At 38.9% G+C, this 25,887-nt stretch overlaps 1 protein-coding gene across 1 annotated transcript; it reads left to right on the top strand.

The window, feature by feature from the left end:
- Positions 1 to 510: 510 nt before the first annotated feature.
- LOC117288238 (ATP-dependent zinc metalloprotease YME1L1-like) lies at positions 511 to 25,039 on the top strand. Its single transcript, XM_033769015.1, has 17 exons — positions 511 to 751; positions 4,578 to 4,751; positions 5,425 to 5,575; positions 6,886 to 6,990; positions 8,188 to 8,300; positions 10,763 to 10,988; positions 11,405 to 11,481; positions 12,859 to 12,949; positions 13,784 to 13,936; positions 15,253 to 15,448; positions 16,829 to 16,941; positions 18,042 to 18,086; positions 18,233 to 18,343; positions 19,276 to 19,427; positions 20,799 to 20,999; positions 21,796 to 21,906; positions 22,993 to 25,039. The coding sequence occupies exons 1-17, from the start codon at positions 716 to 718 to the stop codon at positions 23,131 to 23,133; spliced, it is 2,196 nt and encodes a 731-aa protein (XP_033624906.1). The 5' UTR covers positions 511 to 715; the 3' UTR covers positions 23,134 to 25,039.
- The last annotated feature ends 848 nt before the right edge of the window (positions 25,040 to 25,887 follow it).

The following is a 25,887-nucleotide window of genomic DNA, read 5'->3' as shown; positions in this document are numbered from 1 at the left end:
ATTTTTAGGGGGGGTCTCAAATAGTTTGACGAGGTATCACAACCTTGGGTTTTCTTTTTGAGGAGACTTTTTAGTTTTGTGCATTTTAAGTTGGTCCTATTTTGGCTTGAATCGCAAATGGAGGATACCGTACAAATCACAGAAATCACTGTATTTTTTTGTCTCTCAATGGGCGGTAGCAACACTCAATGGCCAACCTGCCAAAATTTATTGGACAGAACAAGATTCAAACTACATTTAAATTTTGTAACAACAGATGGAGGAGGACTTTCACCGTGAAGTTAGGGATTGTTTTTGCCGTTTTTACATTAGGTCAGTCCATGGTCAGTCTTAGTTAATAATAATAGTGTTGGGCGGGTGGCCAGGCGGGACGGTGTTCAACCTCATCAAACACCCGCAAAAATATGCAAGGCCAATTTACCAGTTATGTAAACTGCGCCCTCGGTTGACGTAATTTGCTCACGCACATGATATAATCATTCCATGTATTGCGTTCGTTTTGTAGTACAGTACACATACGATTTTTGGTACACATATATACACTATATATGCATGCAATACGGACGCATGCTGCATGCATACAGCAAGTGACATATTAACGCAGCAGGACTAAAAGTGTTGTAACTGAAGACAATATTCAGGAAACAGTTATAAACCCCCAAAAGCTGCCAGCTAGATACACTTTTTTTATAGTCACAAAGGGACGAATGCAGAGATGTTCTCGGTTAATGGATTGACCGTCCAAGTTCAGGTAAGTTGTGAACTGAAGGTAGAATTATTCAGTCGGTGTTTTGTCTGTTTTTTGTTGTTACTGGTCGAAAATCGGCCATTTGACTGAGCACGGACTGCCTGAGGAAAAGTTTCCTTATGGCGCCACCACTTTTTCATTCGATATGAAATAATATAGGAACTTATTTACCTGATTGATATATCCCTTTTTGTAAAAATGAGTGAAAAAGTGGTGGCGCCATACGGAAAGTTATCCCTGCCTGACACTGCTGGCACCTGCTGACTGGGTTGGCACGTTGGGCTTAGTTTGCAATTGGGGCACCATGGATGGAGATGAAACTGTCACAGCACAGATCACAACAATCCAAACAATTCGTACCATCTATGGCTGCTACAAATTGAGTTTTCTACCTTTTTATAAGTTATAAACGCCATGAACATAGCCTTCAAACAAAGACAAAACAAGAATGCCAGTCATCTCGCCCCCTAGCTCTGGCAAAGTCGACCCCCTACAAAGTCGCCCCCAACAAGCTCGCACCCTCCGGGTACAAATTCGCCCCCTCACAATGTCGCCCCTACAAAGTCGCCCCCCCGACACAGTCGCCACCCCGACAAAGTCGCCCCCTAACAAAGTTGCCCCCCTCTAACATGGTCACCCCTACCCTTTTTTGCCTATTGTTTCAATGACTTTCTAAAGTAAAGGGAATTTTTTATTGTTTTTAACTTGATTCAAGAAAGGGAATCCTTGCTGACCCTGTATAACTCTTTGGTTCTTCCGTTTTTAAATTATTCCATTCTTACTTGGGGTGGTTCCTTAACACAAAGCAGTCTTCTCACCTTGCAAAAGCGAGCTGTTCGTATTATTTCTAATGCTGGTGCCCGTGTCGTGACCATACGGCTCCATTATTTTGTAATCTTAGATTACTAAAAATTATTGACCTTTACCAACTAAATTTGGGTAAATTTATGTATAAAGCTATGAATAATGCATTGCCAAGTAACCAAGTTGCATTAATTCACTTTTCACACTAACTTCCAACATCCATTCACACTATACTCGCAGCACTGCCAAGAAAAACCTGTTCGTTTCCCGCCAGAGAACAACATTATACCAAAATAGTCTTGTTCAACGTGGCGTTATGTTTTGGAATAATTTGAGTTACTCAATTAAATCTATAATCACTCTTCCTGCATTCACAAGAAAATTAAAAAAACAACTTCTTGATGCTTATTCGTAGGTTTATTTAAGTATATTGTTAACTTACTCACCACCATATATTAGCCTCTGTCGTGTATTTTGTTTGTCTAGTCTGTCTTGTGTTTTCTTTCTTTTGTATAGTATTTTATGTTGTTTGTCTGTCCATAGGTTAAGGCACATAAGCCTCTGCTTTACCCTAACCTAATTGTTGTCCTACTTTAAAAGCTTCCTAATATATAACTATCTAAATCATTGTAAACTTTCATATCCTAAGATACTAAGTAATACTGTAAACTACTCATAATTTGAATATATTTATAAAACTTTGTAAAATGTGTAAGTTTAAATGTAGGGCAGCAATGAAATAAATGTGTGCGAATACAAATACAAATACAAAGACTTTACACATTTTTGCTGAGGATAACTTATTGCAAAACTTATTGTACTTTTATTTACCAGTTATTTCCCATTAAATGTTACAAACTTTCTGCAACTGCAAGACAGTGAATGATGGAGAAGTGGATCATGTAGTGAATTGTGTAAAGCATGATTACCCCCCCCCCACCCCTTTGGACAACAACTCAATCACCTCACCCATTCATCAGGCGGGGTCTTTGATTGAAGTTACCTAGTGCTAGTGGTAGTACCCTTGGCAATCTGATGATTGGATGTGAAGAAATCTTTATACTCTGAATCCTTCCAATGTCACATAAGCCTCTTTGTTTGGCGTTTTTTTAGCAGGAGTAGGGTGTTAATTGATTGTACCTAGTAATCTGAATTGGTTTAAAAAATTGTACCCTGGATCCTACCAATGTCTATAAAAAAGGCTCCCGAAGACATCGAGGTCATTCTGTTTCAAGAATGTAAAGATTCAAGAAAATCCAGCTTTCAAGAATTTCAAGCTTAAAGAATTGTCAAGATGCCTGCCGCCAAGTTTCCTTGTCGCGTCTGCAAGAAGGCCGTCCGGGCAATCCAACGCGCATTCCATTGCGACCGTTGCCAGGTATGGCAACATGTAGGTTGCAATTCTGATTTACTCAGGGAGTATGACCAAATCCTTGAAGACTTGTCAAGACTGTATGTGGATCTGCGCACCATGCACAAATGTGGAGGAGGAACTGATGGAGACCATAGTAGATGATCAAGAGCTCACTGAAGAAGACTTCGACATTGGCACCAAATTCAACGTACCGACTCTACCAGCAGAAGAGGCCATCCCCAATGCCGTCATTCCAGATGTTTTCCCGGGCATAGGGGATGATGACGTCACCACGTACCATGTATAAGACAGTTGAGGCTGGCACGAGGAGAGTTAGAGTGATCTTGGTGGACAGTCATGGCTACTCCTATACCAAAAAGTGGAAGAAGGCAGCGTTCCAGCGTTGTTCCGTGTTTGTCCACCAAGATTGCGATTTCTTCAAGATGGGCCTGCACACCGAAAACATTCGCATCCAGCATGTCCCGGGATGGAAGTTGCAGTGGCAGTTAATAGTTTTGTTACGGCCCGGGCCAAAGCCGAAGTCTTTAAGTCAGCAGGTGCCATAGTTGAAAAAGTGATCAGCACTGAAATCGACTTGATGGCCCGGCTGCTTGGTGTCCGGATCCTGTATATATTTTGCCCGTGCTGCAAACCATCACTGCCAGAGTCAAGGCCCATGAAACCTAGAGACCTTGATTTTGTCCTCGATCAAGGCTTCATCCTGGATTAATTTTTGCAGAAGGACCTTCGCCTTGATGGTGCTCGCCCCTTTTTGTTTTTTACTGCGGAACAACTTCAACTACTGGACAAGGCCAAGACATGGTACCTTGATGGAACATTCAAACTAGTTAAACAGCCATTTGTGCAGCTATTTTCTGTTCAGCTTTTGTGAAGAGTGACTGCGGCGGACAGAAGCAGGTGCCACTGTCACGTCGTACGAAAGTACTCAAGGCCCTGAAGAGAAAGTTGCCATCAGCTGCAGCAAATCTTCCAAAGGTTGTTCTCGATTTCGAAATTGGACTGTGGGGAGCAATAAGAACTGTGTTCCCCTACATCTTGTAAAGGGCTGCCTCTTCCTTTGGACACGGACGTTGTGAAGGAAGTGTCTGGCTCTTGGACTGGCCGTACCATATATGCCACTGACGAAAGTGTTCAAGACTTCATCGGGCAGCTCCTGTCTCTGCCGTTTCTTCCACATAAGAGTAAAGACCAACATTTGAAGTCCTGAACAACCGTGCCAGGGGTCAAGAGATCATCACCGCCCTGTGTGATTACGTACGGAGCACGTTGTTGGAAGGTTTAACATAGAGCCCAAGTGACTGGTCGGTGTTTATGCGGAGTGTCCGCACTAACAACGATGTGGAAGGTCGGCATCGCTGGATCAACGGACCGGCAGGACGGCACACCCTTCAGTTTTACAATGTTGTCAAACTTTCGCATGCAAAATCCGATTTTGTGCAGGGGGATTAATTTTTTGAAAGAAAAGTTCTGGTGCTGAAATTGATATCAATTGTGCTGGGGCCAAGGATACTGAGTGGATTGTACCAATATTTTTGGCTATGCCAACATCAGAAAAAGTTGCAATTGTTTGTTTTGCTAAATTTACCCCAGAAACTATCATTACAGTGCTTATGACACAATGATTATTTCAAAAGCTCTCCACTTTTACAGCAACTGCTAGGACCTCTGCCCCATCTTGCATCCATCTTGAACTCGGTCAAGACCACCTCGTGGGATCCTAGTGCTGCAGCATGTGCCCTCAGACACAGTCGACAACAACGGAGGAAGCAGGCAAGTCATCAGAACAATGCAACCGAGATGGAACTACTGGAAAGTCTACACAATGTGAGTGAAAACAATTTGAGAGGCATAATGGTGAACTATTTGTTTTTTATATCTTGTACATTGTACATGTAAAAGGTATCCCATCGGCCTCAGAGTACTGCCATGGTTAAACTCAAATTAATGGGCCGATTCTAATATTGTTGGTACATACATGTATTTTGCGGTGACATCGTGTAAATAAATCTTGTTTAGCTGTTATTTTTGTGATTCTTGAATTTATGTGGAAATTATGATACAAATTTCAAGATTCTATGACCATCTAGAGTATCTTGCCTGCCAGAAACGCCTTGGAATGTACATGTATAAGGTCCGTATTTTAGAGCTGACAACTCTCTGTGATTCTGCAAAAAATTCCCGAAAATAAACCTATCTTTCCATGTTCTAATTAATTTGAAAATGATTAGGGAAACTTCCCCACTCCTTGACTGCAAGATGCAAATTTCAAAGATGCAAATTCTCACTTGCTCCTACAGAAAGTTCCCTTACAATAAACCATTCTTTGTGTTCTAATGAACACATCTGATTTATGGAAATTCTCCCTATTATATTGAGTGTAAACTAAGTTCTACATCCCTGGTTGTTGTACAAAATCTCATTGATTTGAAGATGTACCTTTTTTTATAAACAAGTGTGTCAGTAGAGTTATCGTTTTTTTCCTTAACCATACTATTAGGTTGGTTTAAATGTGAAAGAGCTTGGTGCAGCACATCTCCCTGATTCATGGTCAGACAGTATTCTACCAAAGATCCCTGCTAGGCAGAGTGATGATAGAACATGGAAAGCATCGCATATATCATCACAATCCTTCTTTGAAAATAAAAATGGTAAGAGACTAATGAATTGTTATGACTAGCACCCCGGAACAAACATACTGACAAAATAGAGAAACTGTCAACATAGGGTTAAATAGCTTAGTTGGTTCGAGTGCCGGTGTCCCAGTGAAATCTGTCCCCAAAAGATTCTGTTCTATAGAGATTCTGTCTCCCATGGGAAACATGGTTGAAATCTGTAGATTTTTTAGCAGCAGTGACATGCACATTTAACATCTATTTAAAGGGTGGCTGCAGTGTTTTTTTTATTCATTTAAACGATGACTTTATAAACCTGAAATATTTTTAATTTTTTTTTAGTAAATGCGCAAGTATTTTAAAAATGGTTTTCAAGAGATTAAACGTTTGCATAAGCGTGACATCATGTCTAGAACCAGAGCCGTCGGTCCCCCTGTCTGTGTGCATAAAGAGACGTGTGCACTGTGTGGCCTGGTACCTAGGCGCATGTAGTTAGGGACCAGACTCTTTTTGCCGACGATATGTTTGAATTCCCGTCGTGATGTCGATGGTAGGGGCGGTAACAATCCACAAAATGGGGGGGGGGGGCGTGACTTATTCGTTCATTACGCAAGTCAGATATGTCGGGAATAAACAAAACACATTTTATTGATGATCAATACATATATCAGAAATAAATGACAGCAAAATTAACTGTTTTATTTTAATTCACTGCAGCATCCCTTTAACCGTTTGCAGTACCCACTGCTAAAACATTTATAGAATTCGAACTGCCTCTAGCCACCCGGAAATATCGGTGGTCTAGTTGGAACAACAACCCTCTGGAATTGCGGGTTGTGGGTTCGAATCCCACCCGTAATGTCTGTGATTTTTTCACATTACTCGGGTAAGTACCGAGTATACAGACATCGGTATATGGGTAAAAACCAAATTAAATAGAGTAGTGTTGTTTCTGAAAAGAACCAGTGGTTAACGTCTCAAGGTTTCGATAAGTATGCTCTGATTGCCTTCAGAAAAATGCTAGACTCTGTTGCTGGATGCTGCTAAGTACTTTGCTAAGTGGTACCTAAAGGCGGGAACTGGTTGCAGTCCTGGCATCGTTAAGGAAGGATAGATTGTTTTTGAGGTTACAACGTCGGACCGACAATTGTTCTTGTAATCCCACCGCCTTTGAGCTCCCCGGGAGTCAATAAATATTGTCAACAGACATTGGTAAAGGGCCAAGCAAGAATTGACACCACACATATGGTCTTTACAAACTTTAGGCATAATTTTATTTCATCTTGATGTATTTATTAATGAACTGCTACAGTGTGTTTGTTTATACTTTGTGTCCTTTTTTTCAGGGTTCCCAGAAGACTTGTTACGCATTCAAAATGCGCCATCAATCTTCAGCCACAGTCATCCACATGTCAAGTACAGGTTAAGCATGCAGAGTGGATCACTGACAGGTACAAAAAGTTGCTTCTTATATAGCACTAATATCCGTCACTCTGTGACGCTCAAGACACTTCAACATTCAGTATTTTTTCTGCAAGGTATGTGGGACTTCGTTTGAATTAAGAGACCAACTCCTTTTACAACGCACCTTTTACAACGCACCTTTTACAACGGTGCACTGTGTTGTTAAACAACTGTGTGTTACACTGTTACACAACACAAGGGACCATGGCTTTACCACAAGTGTCATGACTTGGACTCGAACCCACACTCTGCTTTTTAGAAACACCAGAACTTGAGTCCGATGCACTTAACAGCTCGGCCATGACACGCCATGTCTGTACTTTTGTATTTCTTTGCCAATGCACAGTAGTAGCATTCTTCTTTAATATGATATTTTGAACCAAAGTGAACATGTTAGTTAGTTACAATTATAGTATAAATTGAATACGATAAACTTCACACATTTTGAAAATTATTGGCAGATATGGAGTACACTCATTGTAAGATATTGTTTCAGAATCTGACACTTAAGGCTTTATGCACAATTGATTTCTTTGTGCTTACTCACAAAAGTTTTGTATGCATGCATGCAATTCCATTAGTGCATAGTGTTTAAGTACATGTAACATTCTGGCAATGAAACAGGGAATACCTCATAAGTGAACTTTAAAATCACTGTAACTCACAAGCCTCAGGAAACCTGTAGACAACTGTACTTGCAATGAGCCAGAAACACTAAGGCAAACCCATAATCTCCCTCGATAAGTGATCAGCAGCCGATTTCACAAAAGGCTAGGATTAATCCTATCTCGAGTAAGGACGAGTAACCAGTTCTAACTTAGGATGAGTTCAATATTATTCGTATTACGTCTTTGATTACGGAACTTAACTCATCCTAAGTCCTAGGATTAATCCTAAGTTAAGAAGACTTTGGTGAAATCGACAACTGGGCTAAAGCCCTGTTCATACTTCCTGGGAATGCGATACGAATTTTGTTGCACAAATTTGCAACGAATAACTCGCCTTAGTTGACTTGTGCTCAGCTCCTGCGAAATATTCCCTGCGAAAACAGCCCTGTGACGCTTAAATTTGTTTCGTAAAGATGATCTGTAATAAAAAGGCCTTGTCATTTCTTAATTGTCTGCTATTCAACAGGCATATTAGAACTGACCCTAGTAATTAAAGTGTTGAAATTGTTCTTGTAGGTTTCCAGCAGAGCAGAGGGTTCAAGACAAAGAGATCAGGAACGGCTCGTAAGCTTGCAACAAGTGGACGAGGTGAAGATGAATCTGTTGGGGTGTTATCAGGCTTCATACAGGTAAGGTATTCGTATTGATATTCACTGACAAATAGGATTTGAATCTTTGCATAGTGGGAGTATAATTAGGTGAGGTTTGTGCTGGCACCATGTGTTCTTGTTAGGTAGTGTTGGTTCTGAAAAGAAACAGTGGTTAACGATTCAACTACCATAGCCAATGGTAGAAACAGACCTGGAAACAATGTCATATTTAACAATCAAACAAGAGGGACATAAACATTGGGTTCCTATCTGAGGCAGATCTCCTTGGGCATGATTAAAGCTCTGATTTCATTTCACTTTCTGGTTGTGAAAGCCAATGATTCTCAGAAAAGCGAACTTAATCACTGTACTAGCCAAGAACCCAAAGTGGAAAAGACAAGGAAGGAAGTTTCAGTTTTAGATGTCGAAGGAAAACCCCAGGGCCCAATTTCATAGAGCTGCTTATGCACAAGAAGTAGCTAAGTCCAACAAAATTATGCTTACTAGAATAAGGTTACCAGCCAAAGTACCATGCCACATGTACAATTTGTGACTAGTATCCTGCTTATTTTGCTAAGCAGAAAGGTGTTAAGCATAATTCTCTGCTTAAGCAGCTTAATGAAATTGGGTCGTGATGATAGACTCAGTAACATTCTGGTTGAAGTACCAAGAGATTCACTCCCTTAAGAGCACCGGATTCAAACTCTGGTGTTTCTGATCAGCAGAATGTGGGTTCAAATACTCAGGCTTGTCCCTAAGCAAGATTCTTAAAGGCAGTGGACTCAAAATAATTATCATCATAAAACCTTTCTTGATTACGAGTAATGGGGAGAGGTTGATAGTATAAAACATTGTGAGAAACAGCTCCCTCTGAAGTGACGTAGTTTTCGGGAAAGAAGTATATTTCCACGAACTTGATTTTGAAACCTCAAGTTCAGAATTTGAGGTCTCGAAATCAAGCATCAGAAAGCACACAACTTCGGGTGACAAGGGTGTTTTTTCTTTCATTATTATCTCGCAACTTCGACGACCGATGGAGCTCAAATTTTCACAGGTTTGTTATTTTATGCATATGTTGAGATACACCAACTGTGAAGACTAGTCTTTGACAATTGCCAATAGTGTCCACTTTCTTTAACCATTGCTTCGTCCTTTGGATGGGATGTAAAGTTGTTCATCCCATGTACAAGAACCCAGAGTGCACTTATTGAAAAGAGAAAAGGGTTCGCCCCAGTGTTCCTGGTTGTGGCTGCTGTATGCACAGTAGCACCTCGTAAACCCTTATAAGGTGCTAAATAATAGGGTCTCTGAATTCATCACTGCAATAACCTATCTTTCTGAAAGTTTGTGTTTTAATCTCATTGCCTTGAGTACCTTGTTTGGTAGATACGTGTGCTATATATATACCTTGTTTGGTAGATACGTGCGCTATATATATACCTTGTTTGGTAGATACGTGCGCTATATATATACCTTGTTTGGTAGATACGTGCGCTATATATATACCTTGTTTGGTAGATACGTGCGCTATATATATACCTTGTTTGTTAGATACGTGCGCTATATATATACCTTGTTTGGTAGATACGTGCGCTATATATATACCTTGTTTGGTAGATACGTGTGCTATATATATACCTTGTTTGGTAGATACGTGCGCTATATATATACCTTGTTTGGTAGATACGTGCGCTATATATATACCTTGTTTGGTAGATACGTGCGCTATATATACCTTGTTTGGTAGATACGTGCGCTATATATATACCTTGTTTGGTAGATACGTGTGCTATATATATACCTTGTTTGGTAGATACGTGCGCTATATATATACATTGTTTGGTAGATACGTGCGCTATATATATACCTTGTTTGGTAGATACGTGCGCTACCTTGTTTGGTAGATACGTGCGCTATATATATACCTTGTTTGGTAGATACGTGCGCTACCTTGTTTGGTAGATACGTGCGCTATATATATACCTTGTTTGGTAGATACGTGCGCTATATATATACCTTGTTTGGTAGATACGTGCGCTATATATATACCTTGTTTGGTAGATACGTGCGCTATATATATACCTTGTTTGGTAGATACGTGCGCTATATATATACCTTGTTTGGTAGATACGTGCGCTATATATATACCTTGTTTGGTAGATACGTGCGCTATATATATACCTTGTTTGGTAGATACGTGCGCTATATATATACCTTGTTTGGTAGATACGTGCGCTATATATATACCTTGTTTGGTAGATACGTGCGCTATACCTTGTTTGGTAGATACGTGCGCTATATATATACCTTGTTTGTTAGATACGTGCGCTATATATATACCTTGTTTGGTAGATACGTGCGCTATATATATACCTTGTTTGGTAGATACGTGCGCTATATATATACCTTGTTTGGTAGATACGTGCGCTATATATATACCTTGTTTGGTAGATACGTGCGCTATATATATAAGACTTTGATATTATTACTACATTATTCAGAGAGTGACATCAAAAGATCAATCTAAGCTGAGTGACAAGTTAGAGACCGCTCTTGCCTCTAATGAGTCTAATGTCGCTGATTCGGACTCCTTCAAGATGGGTTTTGTAGAAGGCTTCCTCAAGGGTAAAGATGAACCCAAGAAGTCAGATCGGCTCAAGAACTGGACCACAGTTCTTATCATTGGTGTGCTTGTCTATCTCTACTTCAAGATGGTATCTGTATTTGGTAAGTATTCTCTGTCGGACATGTCGAGAAGTTTTACCGAAAATATTGTTCTAAACCTCCACCAAAAGAAATATTTATTTATTATTTTTTTTAATTTATTTTGTAAGAATATTTTATAATTTAGATCAAATTCATTAAAATAGAGATGTGGAACACGCCAGATTGCAGAATAGGGCTTTCAAAACCAAAGATAAATGTATGTAAACAGGCTTCCCCCTCGCAGGCTTTCTTGCTCGCAAGCTTTCACGCTTTTAGTTCTCACCCTTTGCGCTAATAGATCTGGGTTTTTTTTGTCATTCTGGTAGTGCAGGGCAATACGGCTACTCTAGCCATAGATTTTTAATACAGATATCATACCTTTGATTGTCTTTGCTTATTTTAACTGGTATTTATGTTCATTGATATTTTTATGGTAGCTCGTGTATCCATCATGGGACCAGCAAATGTAGACAGCATGAATGTGAAGGATGTTAGCTTTGATGACGTCAGAGGGGTAAGAAAACAGCTATGGCTATGTCTGTATTAGTGGCTACGGCTAGGTGAAGGACTTCCTAGACTTCACCGCATGATGATGTGGTGATCAAGCCATAGCCGGAGCTGTAGCATCCAATTCAGACACTGCCTTTTTCAAGTACTGTGATGCGACTCCTGGTAGTTATAGACCATGTGCGGCCATCTTGAATTTCTCCCATTGAAATCAATGTTACCAAACCGAGGCTGGAAGAGCAAAATAGTCTGGTTCCTAATTGCAAAATGATTGTTAGTATTCATTATTGTTATGCGGTACAAGGAACATGACAAAGATGGAGGCTGCATGATGAAGTTCTATAGGTTACTTTTGTTGGTCTTATTTGAGGGCAAGCATTATTTTGATCCACATAATTATACTGTAACACCTTTGAAGCTGCTGATATTGAGAAATTACTAGGCATATATTGTTGACTCAGACGTTGGTTCTAACTGTGTTTGTGTATAGACGATGTGACCTGTGACATCACCTGTTTACAAAAGAGCCACAGAGCCTGGACTTCTTGCAGGCATGATTTGTAAACAGCTCAAAGGAAGAAAATATAAAATCTTATATTTTATGGAGATTGCACTGTCTAATTCTTACCAACTTTTGATATGATTAAAGGAGGCACATCTCAAAACTTGTCCAGCTTTTGCTTTCATAACTCTTGGTTTTATGTGGAAATTATGACACAAAATGTCATCTTTCCCATAGGACCAGTGTAGTACAGTGCCTGCAAGAATACTTAAAGAATGTACAAGGTCACACTTATTGTAAACAAGGTTCACATGGTCTATAGCTTGTTCATGAACTGCCCTTTAGATACCACATGTGGTCACACAATCTTATTTGGAATGGATAAGAGAAACTTACCTTTGAAGATGAACTGAGAAGAAATTTTTTTTAATTAAGAAGAAATTCTCAGAACCTCTCTGAATCTGTCTCTTTTTAATTAGGTTCTATCATGATTAAGAATGGCCAAAGGACTTGTAGTTTAGAAGTTTAATGGGACCAGATTTTGTTCACATTTGGAATTGAACGAAACAAAATCCTGAATAGCTTAACTATTTGAAATTGAACGAGCACTAAATAAAGATTTATCTCATTTGTGTTGTGCCAAAGAATTCTTCAATACTCGACAGGATTGAAAGAGTTTTATCAGGCTGAAAGTTAACATTTGAAGACCACCATCAATAGACCGCCGGACCTTGTCCAGTCATGAGTTTACTGCCCTATTGCTAAAACAACTAGCCCCATAGGCCTATGTCCCAGCGTTAATTTCAGACGCTGTGAATCTGGCAACTACTGTTTACAGTTTGTTTGCTTTCTTCATCGTTCTTTATCTTCATCTCTGTGTAGGTTGACGAAGCAAAGAATGAACTTCAAGACATTGTGAATTACCTAATGGACCCTGATAAATACACAATACTTGGTGGCAGACTGCCAAAAGGTAAATATTTAAATCATTTACATGTCACACACTCCAGCTAAACATGGAAGTGAACAGGATGATTAATTAAGCAGATAACAAGCAGATTAATGATGGTATAGTTGACGAGATTGTCCGTATTGACCAAAGCTGATAGAGCGCCAAAGGCGCAAGATGCGGAACTGAAGCTTTATCTATTGTTAAACGTGAAATACGTATGGGTTCCATTTCAGCAAGTGAATGTTTTGTTTCCCATTGATAGGAATGGTCATTGGCTGCACTGATCCGCACTGATCTATTGTTGCATCAAAAGAGTTACTTGCCGAAATGGCATCCAGTGGGATTTCTTTGGTATTGACCCTTTACACTGAATTCACTGTTGTCTGCCCATGGTCTTCTATTTTGTGTGTTACAACTCATGTGAAGATATGGAGCAAGTCTAACTGCTTGAGTAAAGTCTAACTACTTGAATGTTGCCTGTAATGCACACATCAAAGTAGGGCTCGAATTTGGGGGGGGGGGGAGTTCACAAAACCACTGGACTGGTCCCCTGTCCTTATTCGCCCCTTTTCCTCTGGCTTTGTATGTGTACATATACATCAAATTTAACTGTGAATCTCCATAACCATGAAAGCCATGTGAAATGAAGCAAGGTCAAAAGTGATTATGTATGTGGGCTCTATGGCAGATCTCTGGCATAATTCACAATCCTTGAAGTGTGTCATCAGATGTTCAAGCTACTGGGCTTGTTGCTTAACCATGTAGTTGTATTTTCTAACCCTATTTAAGGGGGTCTCTGGTTGGGACACTACACATATAACTTTGTTGCTGTTATCTGTTTGTTTGTGTGTGCAGGTGTAATGCTTGTAGGATCACCAGGTACAGGGAAGACGCTGCTAGCCAGAGCCGTGGCTGGGGAAGCTAGTGTACCATTCTTTTATGCCTCGGGATCGGACTTTGACAACATGTTTGTTGGTTCTGGTGCTAAGAGAGTTAGAGATATCTTTGGTAAGTCATATCAAGTCAACTGGTAAATGTGTAACTTCACCACACATTTGACAGATCAATGGAGTTTGATGTTAAGCATTTTGTATCATTTTGAAATGCATCAGATTCATACAATACAGCACTGTGTAACGTACTTGTGTCAAATTGACACAACTCTCGTGAATATTCATTCAACCTTAAATTAAATTAAAATAAAATGTATCCAGTTTTCCTTGTGGTTTATTGCCTATTATACAACACCCAAGCAGATCCTTGCCAGTTGATTTGAGGATTGTCCATCACGTGATAGCAAATAAAAGTACTATTGCCTGCTGAGTAAAAACATCACTGCGAGCGCGTGTCTTTGGTAACGCAGCAGTGTTACTGCAAGGCACATACATTCGGCGTCTGCGTGTCTCAAAATAGTTGTACAGAACGCACATTGTCACTGTTTAATTCAACAGGCCGACCCAAAAGAAACGAGTGTAATTTCACAATTAACAATTGTACATGTGTAGGCCTAAGCTTTGTTTGTTTTGAAAGCTGTATCCTCCAATCAAAATGATAAAGATCTACTTGGATGTTATATAAAACAAATAATGAATGTTTTCATTCGTGCAATCGTGCAAATATTTTCATTCGTTGAAAGATGGAATGTTCCATTCAACTCATTCCATCTTTCAACTCCTTTTAGCACCATTGCACTCATAAACATTCATTACTTGTATAATATTTGAAATAAAAAAGACACATCCCTTTGCCTGGTTTGGCTTTTCAAGCATATCCACTGCTCCTCTTGCTGTAATGGGGCTGTGGCTTGTCACGCCGGGGGGGGGGGGGGAATAATAGCACCAGACTCAAGCTGTTGTGTTTCTGATCAGCAAAGTGTGGGTTGGAGTCCCAGTGTTACACTTGTGTCCTTAAGCAAGACACTTAACCATTATTGCGGCATCCTTTGGATTGGATGTTAAGCCGTAGGTCCTGTGAGTTGTGTAATAAACGTAAAAGAACCCAGTGCACTTATCAAAAAGAGAAGGGGGTTCACCCCGGTATTCCTGGTTTAAGCAGCAGCGTACCACAGCACCTTGTAAACCATCACATGGTGCTATATAAAGGAATTGATCTCATACTTCAAGCTTCACAATACCTTACAGGAAAATACTGAATGCTAAAGCCCCTTGAGCGTCACTAAGTGACGAATATGAGCGCTATGTAGGAAGCCACCATTATAAGCGCTTTGAAACGCCTGTAGATAAAGTGCTATAACTAAAAACTAATTATTATAATTATACTTGCACTGACAATCTTTATTGATGGTAACCTTCATACTGTTTCAGCTGAGGCCAAAGCGAGTGCTCCATGTGTTGTCTTCATTGATGAGTTAGATTCCGTAGGAGGTAAGCGTGTGGATTCTCCGCTACATCCTTATGCCCGTCAGACTATCAACCAGCTACTGGCAGAGATGGATGGATTCAAAAAGAATGAGGGGATTGTGGTCCTTGCTGCCACCAACTTTCCAGAATCACTAGATCCGTAAGATAAATCTGTTTATCATTGGAAGAATTCAAAGTGGTTAAAGGCGCTGGACACTTGATAATTAGTCAAAATAATTGTGAGCATAAAACTTACTTGGTAACAAGCAATGGAGAGCTGTTGAAAACATTGTGAGAAACGACTCCTTCTGAAGTAACGTAGTTTTTGAGAAAGAGGTATTTTCGCACTCAAATATTCAAATACTTCAGGTCTGAAACCTTTTATTATGCATCTGAAAGCACACATTTGTGCAACAAGAGTGTTTTTCCTTCTATTGTTCTCTTGCAACTTTGACGACCAATTGAGTCCAAATTTTCACAGGTTTGTTATTTTATGCATAATGTTGGGATACACTAAGTGAGAATACTGGTCTTTGACAATTACCAAATGTGTGCAGTGCCTTTAACTCATCATTAATTTGTGTCGATCAGAATTTTAGTTCCCACTTTAACAAATCGTCAGAGAGCACTCGCTGACGTCAGAATGAGCTTATAGCAAAGCTGAACCGTTCTTCACTTTTTATGTTCTTTGTGTTCAACTGAAGATACTAGATAGGTTAAACTACAGGTTATTGCATAATGCCAAGTTGCACATTTGCAGATTTGTTGCAAATTTGTGACATCATAATTGTATGAACCGGGCTTTACTGATATCATGAAGAGTGTCACAAACATCCTTTAAAGGCAGTGGACACTATTGGTAATTACTCAAAATAATTATCACCATAAAACCTCATTTGGTAACCAGTAATGGGGAAAGGTTGATAGTATAAAACATTGTGAGAAACGGCGCCCTCTGAAGTGACGCAGTTTTCGAGAAAGAAGTAATTTTCCACGAATTTGATTTTGAGACCTCGAGTTAAGAATTTGAGGTCTCGATATCAAGCTCCTGAAAGCACACAACTTCGTGTGACAAGGGTGTTCTTTTCTTCCATAGTTATCTCGCAACTATGACGACCAATCAAGCTCAAATTTTCACAAGTTTGTTATTTTATGCATATGTTGAGATACACCAAGTGAGAAGACTGGTCTTTGACAATTACCAATAGTGTCCATTTTCTTTAATTTATGCCATTTGTCAGGTCCATTTCTTCAAGTAAGGAAAAAACAGTGTTCTTCAAGTAAGGAAAAAACAGTGTTCTTTTGCTGTTGCGAACGGACAATTATGCATAATATGTGTTCAGCAAAACACACACACACACACGCACACAGACATCCATGAAGTAACAAGGGTGTTACGTGATACTTTCTAAAGTTGTTGAATGTAGTTTTTTTTTACCATGTTAATAATTACGTCAGCAAAATATTATCCTTCCACAGACTGCAGTGACGGTGAGAATAATACTTAACATTACTATGTTTCATTTATTTGATTCTGCAGGGCTTTGACAAGACCAGGTAGATTTGATATGAAAGTTATGGTCCCTAAACCAGATGTCAAAGGTCGGACAGATATCCTGAAGCTGTACCTATCTAAGGTTACTCGAAGTGATGGTAAGATAAATCAGTTACTTATAATAAAAATATTGCTGTAAAGGGAAGGTTTAACTACATCAGATGTGTGTATTGGCCCCTTGCACGCGCGTCACACGCAGCGACTGTGCTACGCTCACCATTTGGGTGGGCAATAGGTTTGTGTAAACGCCGCACCGCCTAGAATGTGCACTTCGCTGAATAACGCACAAATGACATTGCCCACCAGTATGGCGCATCCAAGATATTCTGATGATGACGTCGGGTGAATTGGGTCAATGTCCACACAAATTTTCTAAATTGTGATACGATAGACAGTTTTGTTCGCCCAGAACAGCTGTGGATGGCCCTCAATTGTCTTCCAGTCAGTTGGATGGCTGACAGAAATATTCAACTGGACATTCCATTGGGTGCCCAGTCATGCAACTACCATGCTACGTTTCATTTCACGCATATAAAGAGGGACAGAAGGTACTGGAAATCATGCTCGTAGTCTCCCTTTTTCCCAGCGGTTATTGAGTGATCCTCACTACCATGACAGATTATCGCCTTGGCTTATGGCTAAGGTTTTGCGTTTTATGGTGAAGAATACTTGTATTGTCTCAATTAGGAACACAAAATCCTGGTACATGTATTTATTATGAGAACCTTTGTTGTCCTTCCTAGTCAGGCAAAAAGTTCATTGTGACAATTATAGTTATAGAGGAAAAGTCTTAACTCTAGAAACCCCAAACTGTTCTGACAAATAATACTGCGCAGTGGCATGGCCGTGTTTTGCAATACCGACTCAAAGATTTCAGCTGTTAAATAATAACCAACGTTAAAAATAAACCTCTGTAACTTACGTTACCCTGGTCTGTTCATTGTCCCTAGAAACAGGGTCAATGCCACTTAAAAGGGCTTCATACACCGTCTCACCTCCCTGATTAATTCAATCACCCAAACCAACCCTTCCATCAACATTTTCCACCAATCCATCTCTGCCTTTAAAGTCCAAGTCAAGCAAGTGCTCCAGCCCTCCCCCTGCAGGAATTATAGCCTTATATACATTGTAGCAAAAACATTTTACAGTAAGTTGTGTCCTAGTTTTATAACAAATAACCTTGTATTATTTCTTGCAGAAGTGGATTTGGATGTACTGGCAAGAGGAACTATTGGGTTCACAGGTAAGAACTGTTTCTTTGGAAGTTGTACTGCCCTCATCTTTGTTACCATGGATGTTCATTATTTATTCACATGATATGACTCCTTGATTGCAAACTCAGACCTTTAAAAGAATACTTGTTATGACTGTTATTTATCTTGATTGCAGGAGCTGATATTGAGAATCTAGTCAACCAGGCTGCCCTGCAAGCAGCTCGACTTGGCAAAGACGCTATAGATATGCAAGATCTGGAGTATTCTAAGGATAAAATACTCATGGGTAATAACAATAATAATCAGAACATAGAATTAATGTATTGCAAACTGCTTACCAACCAACATGTCCTATGGTATTAATGCAAACAACTAAATTTATATAACTTATGTAAACTAATGCCTCGGAGGATAAAGCACAACATTATTATAGCGTCCTCAAACAAATGTAAGCTAAGTACTATTAATCTATTGGGAATTTCCTCTTGCAAGTTTTTCCACCATTAGTTGAATGAAAATATGCTCATCATTCAATTATTTTAACGCACCACGGGCCAGCCTCGCTACCATGGGCAACACGCCGTATCGATACCTCTCGTCACTAACCCCTGGTAGTGATGTACTGGGAAACACTGCTGATTGGCTCAGGAAATTGGTTATGCATTAGATGTCAAGTGCGTGCGCGCGTAGTTTTAAGATATATGCGTGTTGATCACGCCCGCGTTTTTTATGACACGAACATGTTTTTTATAAACAAAAACAAAAACACTCTTTAAGACGGAAGACATGCGTGCGTAGAAAAGATTGAATAATGAATGACTCATTTAAATGTGCTTGCATATAGCACATTTAAATTTGTCAATTCCAGGGGTTATGATCAAGCAGGGCATGCTGGGAAAAAATGGTGCAGTGAGATCGATCACCCCTGGGAACGAGGTTGACCACGGGCCTCTTGGAGTAAAGATAATAATGACGCAACTTTAGACGCCCTTGTATTGGCTACCATCTTTGATGTCAAACAATGAACACGAGACCAACAAGGTGATTTCACAGCTAACATTCTTGGGAAAAATGACAACCATGTGTACTGTGAAGTTACAGATACTGAAAAATATAAACTTAGTTTTTGGGGTTTTGGTATGGTTTTGTTTTGTGATGACTTCAGAGGGCCGTCTTCTTTATAAGTTACAGCATTCTTACGTGTTTTTTCTTCCACAGGGCCAGAGAGGAAGAGTGCTCAGGTTGATGATAAGAGTAAAGAGATAACAGCATACCATGAGAGTGGTCATGCCCTCGTTGCATACTACACTAAAGGAGCTAAGAATATAAATAAAGCTACCATAATGCCAAGAGGACCAAGCCTGGGCCATGTAAGTAGGATTGGAAACGTTACATGGTGGGATAAACAACCTAAGAAATCTTGGACAATATTGATTAAAACATGCCATTTAGTTTTGTGTTTTTCCGACACACCGATTTGTGTTAACCACTGTTTTAGATCTATGTCAGATTTTTTGCCGATTTGACCCAAAAATTTTGATTTAAAAATCAATAGGTATTTTGATGGGGGTCGAGAAAGTTACAAGCTTTCATTTGAGCCATTGCTCGAAAAAGTCCGCCAATTATTAGTAGCAGTGAAATAAAGTGCTCAAATTTAGTTTTTTTTGGGATCCCGAAAATATATCACATGACCAATTCTTTTGTGTTTTATGAGAAACGTTTTAAATTTCTGTCATTGTTCCTGACCATTAAAAGTAAAAGTTAACCTTTTTTTCGTTAGAGCGGGTGATACTCTTTGAAATACCATTCACTGAAAAAAAATCTATTTTTTAATGTTTGGGGCCAAAAATCTGACATAGCATCTTTATCTAAAGCTCGGTTAATACCTCCTGCTAATGCTAATGCAAACGATTTTGATGTGAATTTGACGTAACAACTATCCTTTCACAGCGATATTCGCAAGTGAGTTGAGCAGAGCTGAACTGCTGCTAATATTCGTTGCGAATTTTGTGACGTCAACATTCACTTCGCATTCGCATGAAGTATGAACCGGGCTTTACTGTTACTTGTATTTGTGGTGCTTTAAACACAAAAAAACTTGTGCAAGCAATTTAATTTCTTTTTGGAGATTAGTAAAGTTTTCTTGTGTTTATGTCCTTTGGAGACTGAGAACAAAACAGAAAAAGCAACACAAAAGGTAGGGACATTTAACAGGCTGAAAGGAATTTCAATTATTTTCTGTACTTGTTCTGCTGAGGTCGAATAAATAATAATAGTAATAATAATTCGCTCCGGATTTTCCGCGATATCTCAAAAACGTGACCATCTTTTGAAATGAAATTTTCACAGGATAGTTTTATCGTGTATATTTGTATTAAAATAGGATTGAAACAATCAAAGATTCCAGAAGCCAAAGGTACACTTTACTTTTAACATTGATTGTTGTGTTGTGTAACGCGTGTAAAAGAACCCAGTGCATATCGAAAAGAGAAGGGGTTCGCCCCGGTGTTCCTGGTTTTATTGGCGGCATATTGCGCCACAGTGCCTTGTAAGCCATTCCAAGGGGCCTTGAAAAGGGGTAGATTTCATAATTCAAAACGTTGTCCCACATACATTGCAGGAAAAATCTTTTTGTAAAAGCGCATTGAGTGTCACTAAGTCACACATATGCGTGTTATATAATAAGCAACTGTTAATATTATTACTATATTTGAGTTCCATTTACTTATTATTTGGTGCAGGTGTCTCTCCTGCCTGATAAAGATCAATGGAATGAGACTAAGACCCAATTGATGGCCCAGATGGATATCTGTATGGGAGGAAGAGTAGCTGAAGAGATTATCTTTGGTATGGAGAACATCACCACTGGGGCCTCTAGTGACTTTGAGCAGGCAACACGTATCGCCAGACTCATGGTCACCAAGTGTGGTATGAGTGAGAAGGTACAAATCATTAACTAGTTCTTATATCTAGGATTTCAGGCATTGCATGGTGAGTTATCAATGTTTGGTTTGCGTTTTCAGAACTGAGAAGTCTCCCGAACCTCCGATTATCTACTCCGCGGCAGTAGAATAAAGCAAGACAGTTCTCTAAGAACAACTCTACCTGGCAAGTAGATACACACATGGTGTTACCGCAAACCAAATATACATAGTTCTTATATCATGATCTAGTTTCCTACATCATGCTCTAGTTCTTGTATTATAGTCTAGTTCTTATATCATGATCTAGTTTCCTACATCATGCTCTAGTTCTTGTATTATAGTCTAGTTCTTATATCATGATCTAGTTTCCTACATCATGCTCTAGTTCTTGTATTATAGTCTAGTTCTTATATTATGATCACGTTCTTACATCATTATATAGTACCTTTATCATGCTCTCAGGCCTGTATGCTTCGTTGTTGAAAGGGCGAGGGCACCAAGGCATTTTCTCCTTGGTAGGGGCAAAAGGAAACTGTAAATTTCTACTGGAGCACTTCAAGGGCACCAAGGTAATGACCAAAGGGGCATGGAGGCATTTGCCTTCGCCGTCTCCATGAAGTATCACGCTTGTGCTCTAGTTCTTACGTCATTCTCAAGTTCTTGCATCATGCTTTAGGACAAAGGCACTATGAAGTTTTGAAATTAAGGCAGAGTTAGTTGCCACTGCAGCCAATGTTGATAGACAGAGTCCGCAAAATGATTGAATTCAAAATTGGTATTTAATCAATGTGTGTATTTTTTCATGTGATTTTAGCTTGGAGTGATGACATACAATGATGCAGATGAGATGAGTATGGGTGTCGGACAGAAGCCTAGTCCTGAGACACAGTCGTTGATCGAGGGAGAAATCAGAACACTTCTTAAGGTCAGTATACAAGCAGCCTAAACTTTGAGCAAGTTACTGGGTCACTATGAAAGATTGGGTTGAAAATCAACAGATGTTCTATTTTATTTGGATGTGTTAATTACATTGGGGATAAAGAATATAATTGATTGTTTATAACCAATTGGCTTTAGAGGGCATAATAATGCACAAAACTCTTATGCAGCGGCGACTACTTAAGGTGGCATTGAACTATCTGTGCATGTTTGGTGGTAGTCATGTGGGGAGGCACTGTGGTGGGTTGTGCATACACAGGCAACCATGTCTTGAAGTCCCTGTGGTCGTGGTTTAAGGAACATTAACTCTTTGGATGGAAATGTGCCTAACACCTTTGTCGTGAAGATCTGTTCCTTTGACATACCAGTCAAGATTTTGTAAAGACAGATTTTGACTGCATTGTCATGAAGCCTTCATCTCTCTCTCTCTCCGGGATGCAGTCTATTCGACTGGCATGGTTTGATGAACGCCTATTAGTTACCTAACAGCTCTCCAACAGTTCGATTATGCTTCAGAAACAGAATCATTGAAAAAAGAAACGCTGTTCAAATCTGCAAATGAGAAAACATCTTCCATAAATGTGTCCAAACTGAGTTTCATTGAAGAAACAAATTATTTATTAATAGAAAAAAAAAGTTGCTTTTTGACTGAAAATAATCCTGCATGGGTAACTCGAAAAGGATTTATAATCCTGAGGTAAATTAGTTAAAGGAGCAGTTTGCAGGATTCACCATTAATATGGTGTAGTGGTTACGATCAAGGGAGACAACTCTCTCTGTACTTCTGCTTCAGCAAATTTGCAAAGAAACTTGATTGCATTTTACTTGGTACATCAGCCGTCAGTTTCACCAAACTCTTCCTAACTTAGGATTAATCTTAGGACTTAATACAAGTTAAGTTCCGTATCCATAGACTTTAAGACGCATTGAACCCATCCTAAGTTAGGACAAGTTACTCGTCCTAACTCGAGATGGGATTAATCCTAGCAGTTCATGTAATCCACTGCAGTGCTTTTTTCTCTGTGGTCACAGATACATGTACAATATTGACATATGTTTTTCTCACCGACAGGAATCCTATGAGCGAGCTAGGTCTCTATTGAAGACTCATTCTAAGGAACATCGGCAACTTGCAGAGGCCTTACTGAGATATGAGACATTAAATGCTGATGAGATCGGAGAGATCATCCAGGGCAGACAGGTCAGGATATGAACCTTGACCCATGACCCCTATTAACCCTTAAAATCCTCAGCACCAGCCTGACACCTGGGACCAATTCCATAAAGCTTTTATGCAGAAAATGCTGCTTAGCCAACTTCTTTGCTAGGCAACAAATGAGTGGGGCATGAACTAAAACAACGTGAACTCAAACGGAATTTTGGTCGGTAGTCAATTTCTGGTAAGCAAAATTTGTCTGTGCTTAGCAAGTTTGAATGCTTACAGGCTTTAGAAATTGGGCCCTGGAGATAAGCTCATCTTCAAGATGTTATTAAGACCTGAACTGTAACCTGTGACACCATCACCTTGCGACTGTCTTCACGCCGGAGTCGTCGACAAACTCAAGATGGATTTGTAGGTTCTGGATATATGTGTGAATGGCACTACATGTAAAGATGTATATTGTGTGCTATTTTTACTTGTATTTTCTGATTTTAGTTTGCACGCTTTATTTTATCTTTTAAATTCTAAAGGAACATACTTTTACTTTGTCAGAGGAAAAAACAAAACTGTAGTATTGATTAGAAACAATAAGGTATTAGGAAATAATTCAGAGGGAAATAGAATATTATCAGATGATTTGTCTCCCCAGGTGAAATCCTTTTTAGTCAATGTTTTGTTCATGTGAATCTGTATTTATAGTTGAGGAAAGAGCAATGTATAAACTTTAGATTGGAAAGAGTCTGAAAAACTTGACAAGTATCGTGACCTCAATCCTGAGTACCTTATGTTCGATGATCAAACTTGATCATGGCTTTTTCATAGATAAAAGTGTTGGCTATAATTATATTAAAAAAAGGTTAATGGCATGACATTTTGACCCTAGCATATTCTTGAAGGCTAAAATTATATTAGGAAGTAAACATGATATTCTTCTGTTTTAATACTATCCAAAACTATTGTAAAAAATGATTTATGTATTTTGTGTTTAATATTATTATCTTAGTGTTGATTCTGTCTTTCTCTAAAGGGATGACTTTCTAGAACGTCCTATCCTCAAAATGTCAAGGATTTTCATTTTTCATCTTCCCCAGAAAGGAAAACCATCACATTTTTCTCAAAAGACTGGTCCAGGAATCCACTTCCATTTAACTTACCAAAGTAAAGTCTGCCAAAGAAAAGGTCATTATTATTCTTTCTTACAAATGTAATCCCAAAAGTAATGACCACACTAAAAGTAATGGATCATATCTGAGCCAATTTCATAAAGCCTGTAAGCACAAAAATTTGCTAAGCATAGAACAATTTTGCTCAGCAGAACAAGGTTACCAGTCACTGCTTGAAAGTTTGAATGTGACTGGTGCCCAACTCATTATTTGCTCAGAAAAGGAGACTGCTCAGCAGTATTTTCGGTCTAACAGCTGGAATTGGGTCCTGGGCTCAAGAGCTGCTTAAACAGGAAATTGTGCTTAATTATTCTTTGCTAAGCCAAAATTAAAAGGAAACCTGTTAAAGATACTGGTCGTATATGTAACTTTAGCATCGAGAATGCTAATTTTTCCACATGTGAAAAAAAAGTGGTAACCATATTCTGGTAAGCATAGTTGTTCTGTGCTTAGCTACTTGTTGTGCTAACACAGCTCTGTGACAATCTGCCCCGTACATCACTTGTGACAAACAGTTTATTAAAAATCATGTGCTATTTATGGGCAAGTTATGGTTTATTACTGGAGTCAGTTGATCTAAAATGAATGTTTCAATTACGGGCAAAAAAAATTGTTTTTTTATATATAAATAGTCTGTCAATATTTAGAAATTTAAATGTTGGGGTTGGATAATTGTAAAGGTCTTTACCAGCATGATTGAATTAGTAATATACATCAGTAGCTTAAAGGCAGTGGATACTATTGGTAATTACTCAATAATTAGCAGCATTAAACCTTACTTGATAACGAGTAATGGCGAGAGGTTGATAGAATAAAACATTGTGAGAAACGGCTCCCTCTGAAGTGACGTAGTTTTCGAGAAAGAAGTAATTTTCCACGAATTCGATTTCAAGACCTCAAGTTTAGAACTTGAGGTCTCGAAATCAAGCATCTGAAAGCACACAAATTTGTGTGACAAGGGTGTTTTTTCTTTCATTATTATCTCGCAACTTCGACGACCACATGAGCTCAAATTTTGACAGGTTTGTTATTTTATGCATATGTTGAGATACACCAAGTGAGAAGACTAGTCTTTGACAATTACCAATAGTGTCCAGTGTCTTTAAAGAGTAATTGCCTCAAATGTTGTACATGTATTGTAAATTCAATATTGCTACAAATAATCTGAAATTAATATGATCCAGTCCTAAGAATAGAAAGAACCATTGCTGAGATCTTTGGATTGATTGGGGAGGAGCTTCCTGTAGTCTAGATAAAAAAATGTTCAATAGGACAAAATGGGAATGTTGCGTTTCAATATCATAACAAATGGAGACATTCCCAATTTGATGTAATGTCAACAACACACCATACATTCATCTGAAATTGTCACATTTTACAACTTTATTGGCAGGATTTGATAAAAGACATTTTTTCAAACGAACAAACTGGCTCAACAATCTTTGTTTGAAAAACCTAAGCACAGAAGTTTTTACAATCAATAATACTGTACTGTTTGTTTTTGTGATAAGCGGGGCGACTACATACTTTGTGTTCAGAATGAGCAGGTGTTATACAACAGATTTTTGAAAGTATTTGCTGTAAAAGAAACACTTCACCATGTATTTTATTTCATTTTTCAGGGAATTAATTTTGTGTAAAT

This window comes from Asterias rubens, chromosome 3 (assembly GCF_902459465.1).
Source record: "Asterias rubens chromosome 3, eAstRub1.3, whole genome shotgun sequence".
Classification (NCBI taxonomy): Eukaryota; Metazoa; Echinodermata; class Asteroidea; order Forcipulatida; family Asteriidae; genus Asterias; species Asterias rubens.
This window is presented reverse-complemented; position numbering and strand designations above follow the sequence as displayed.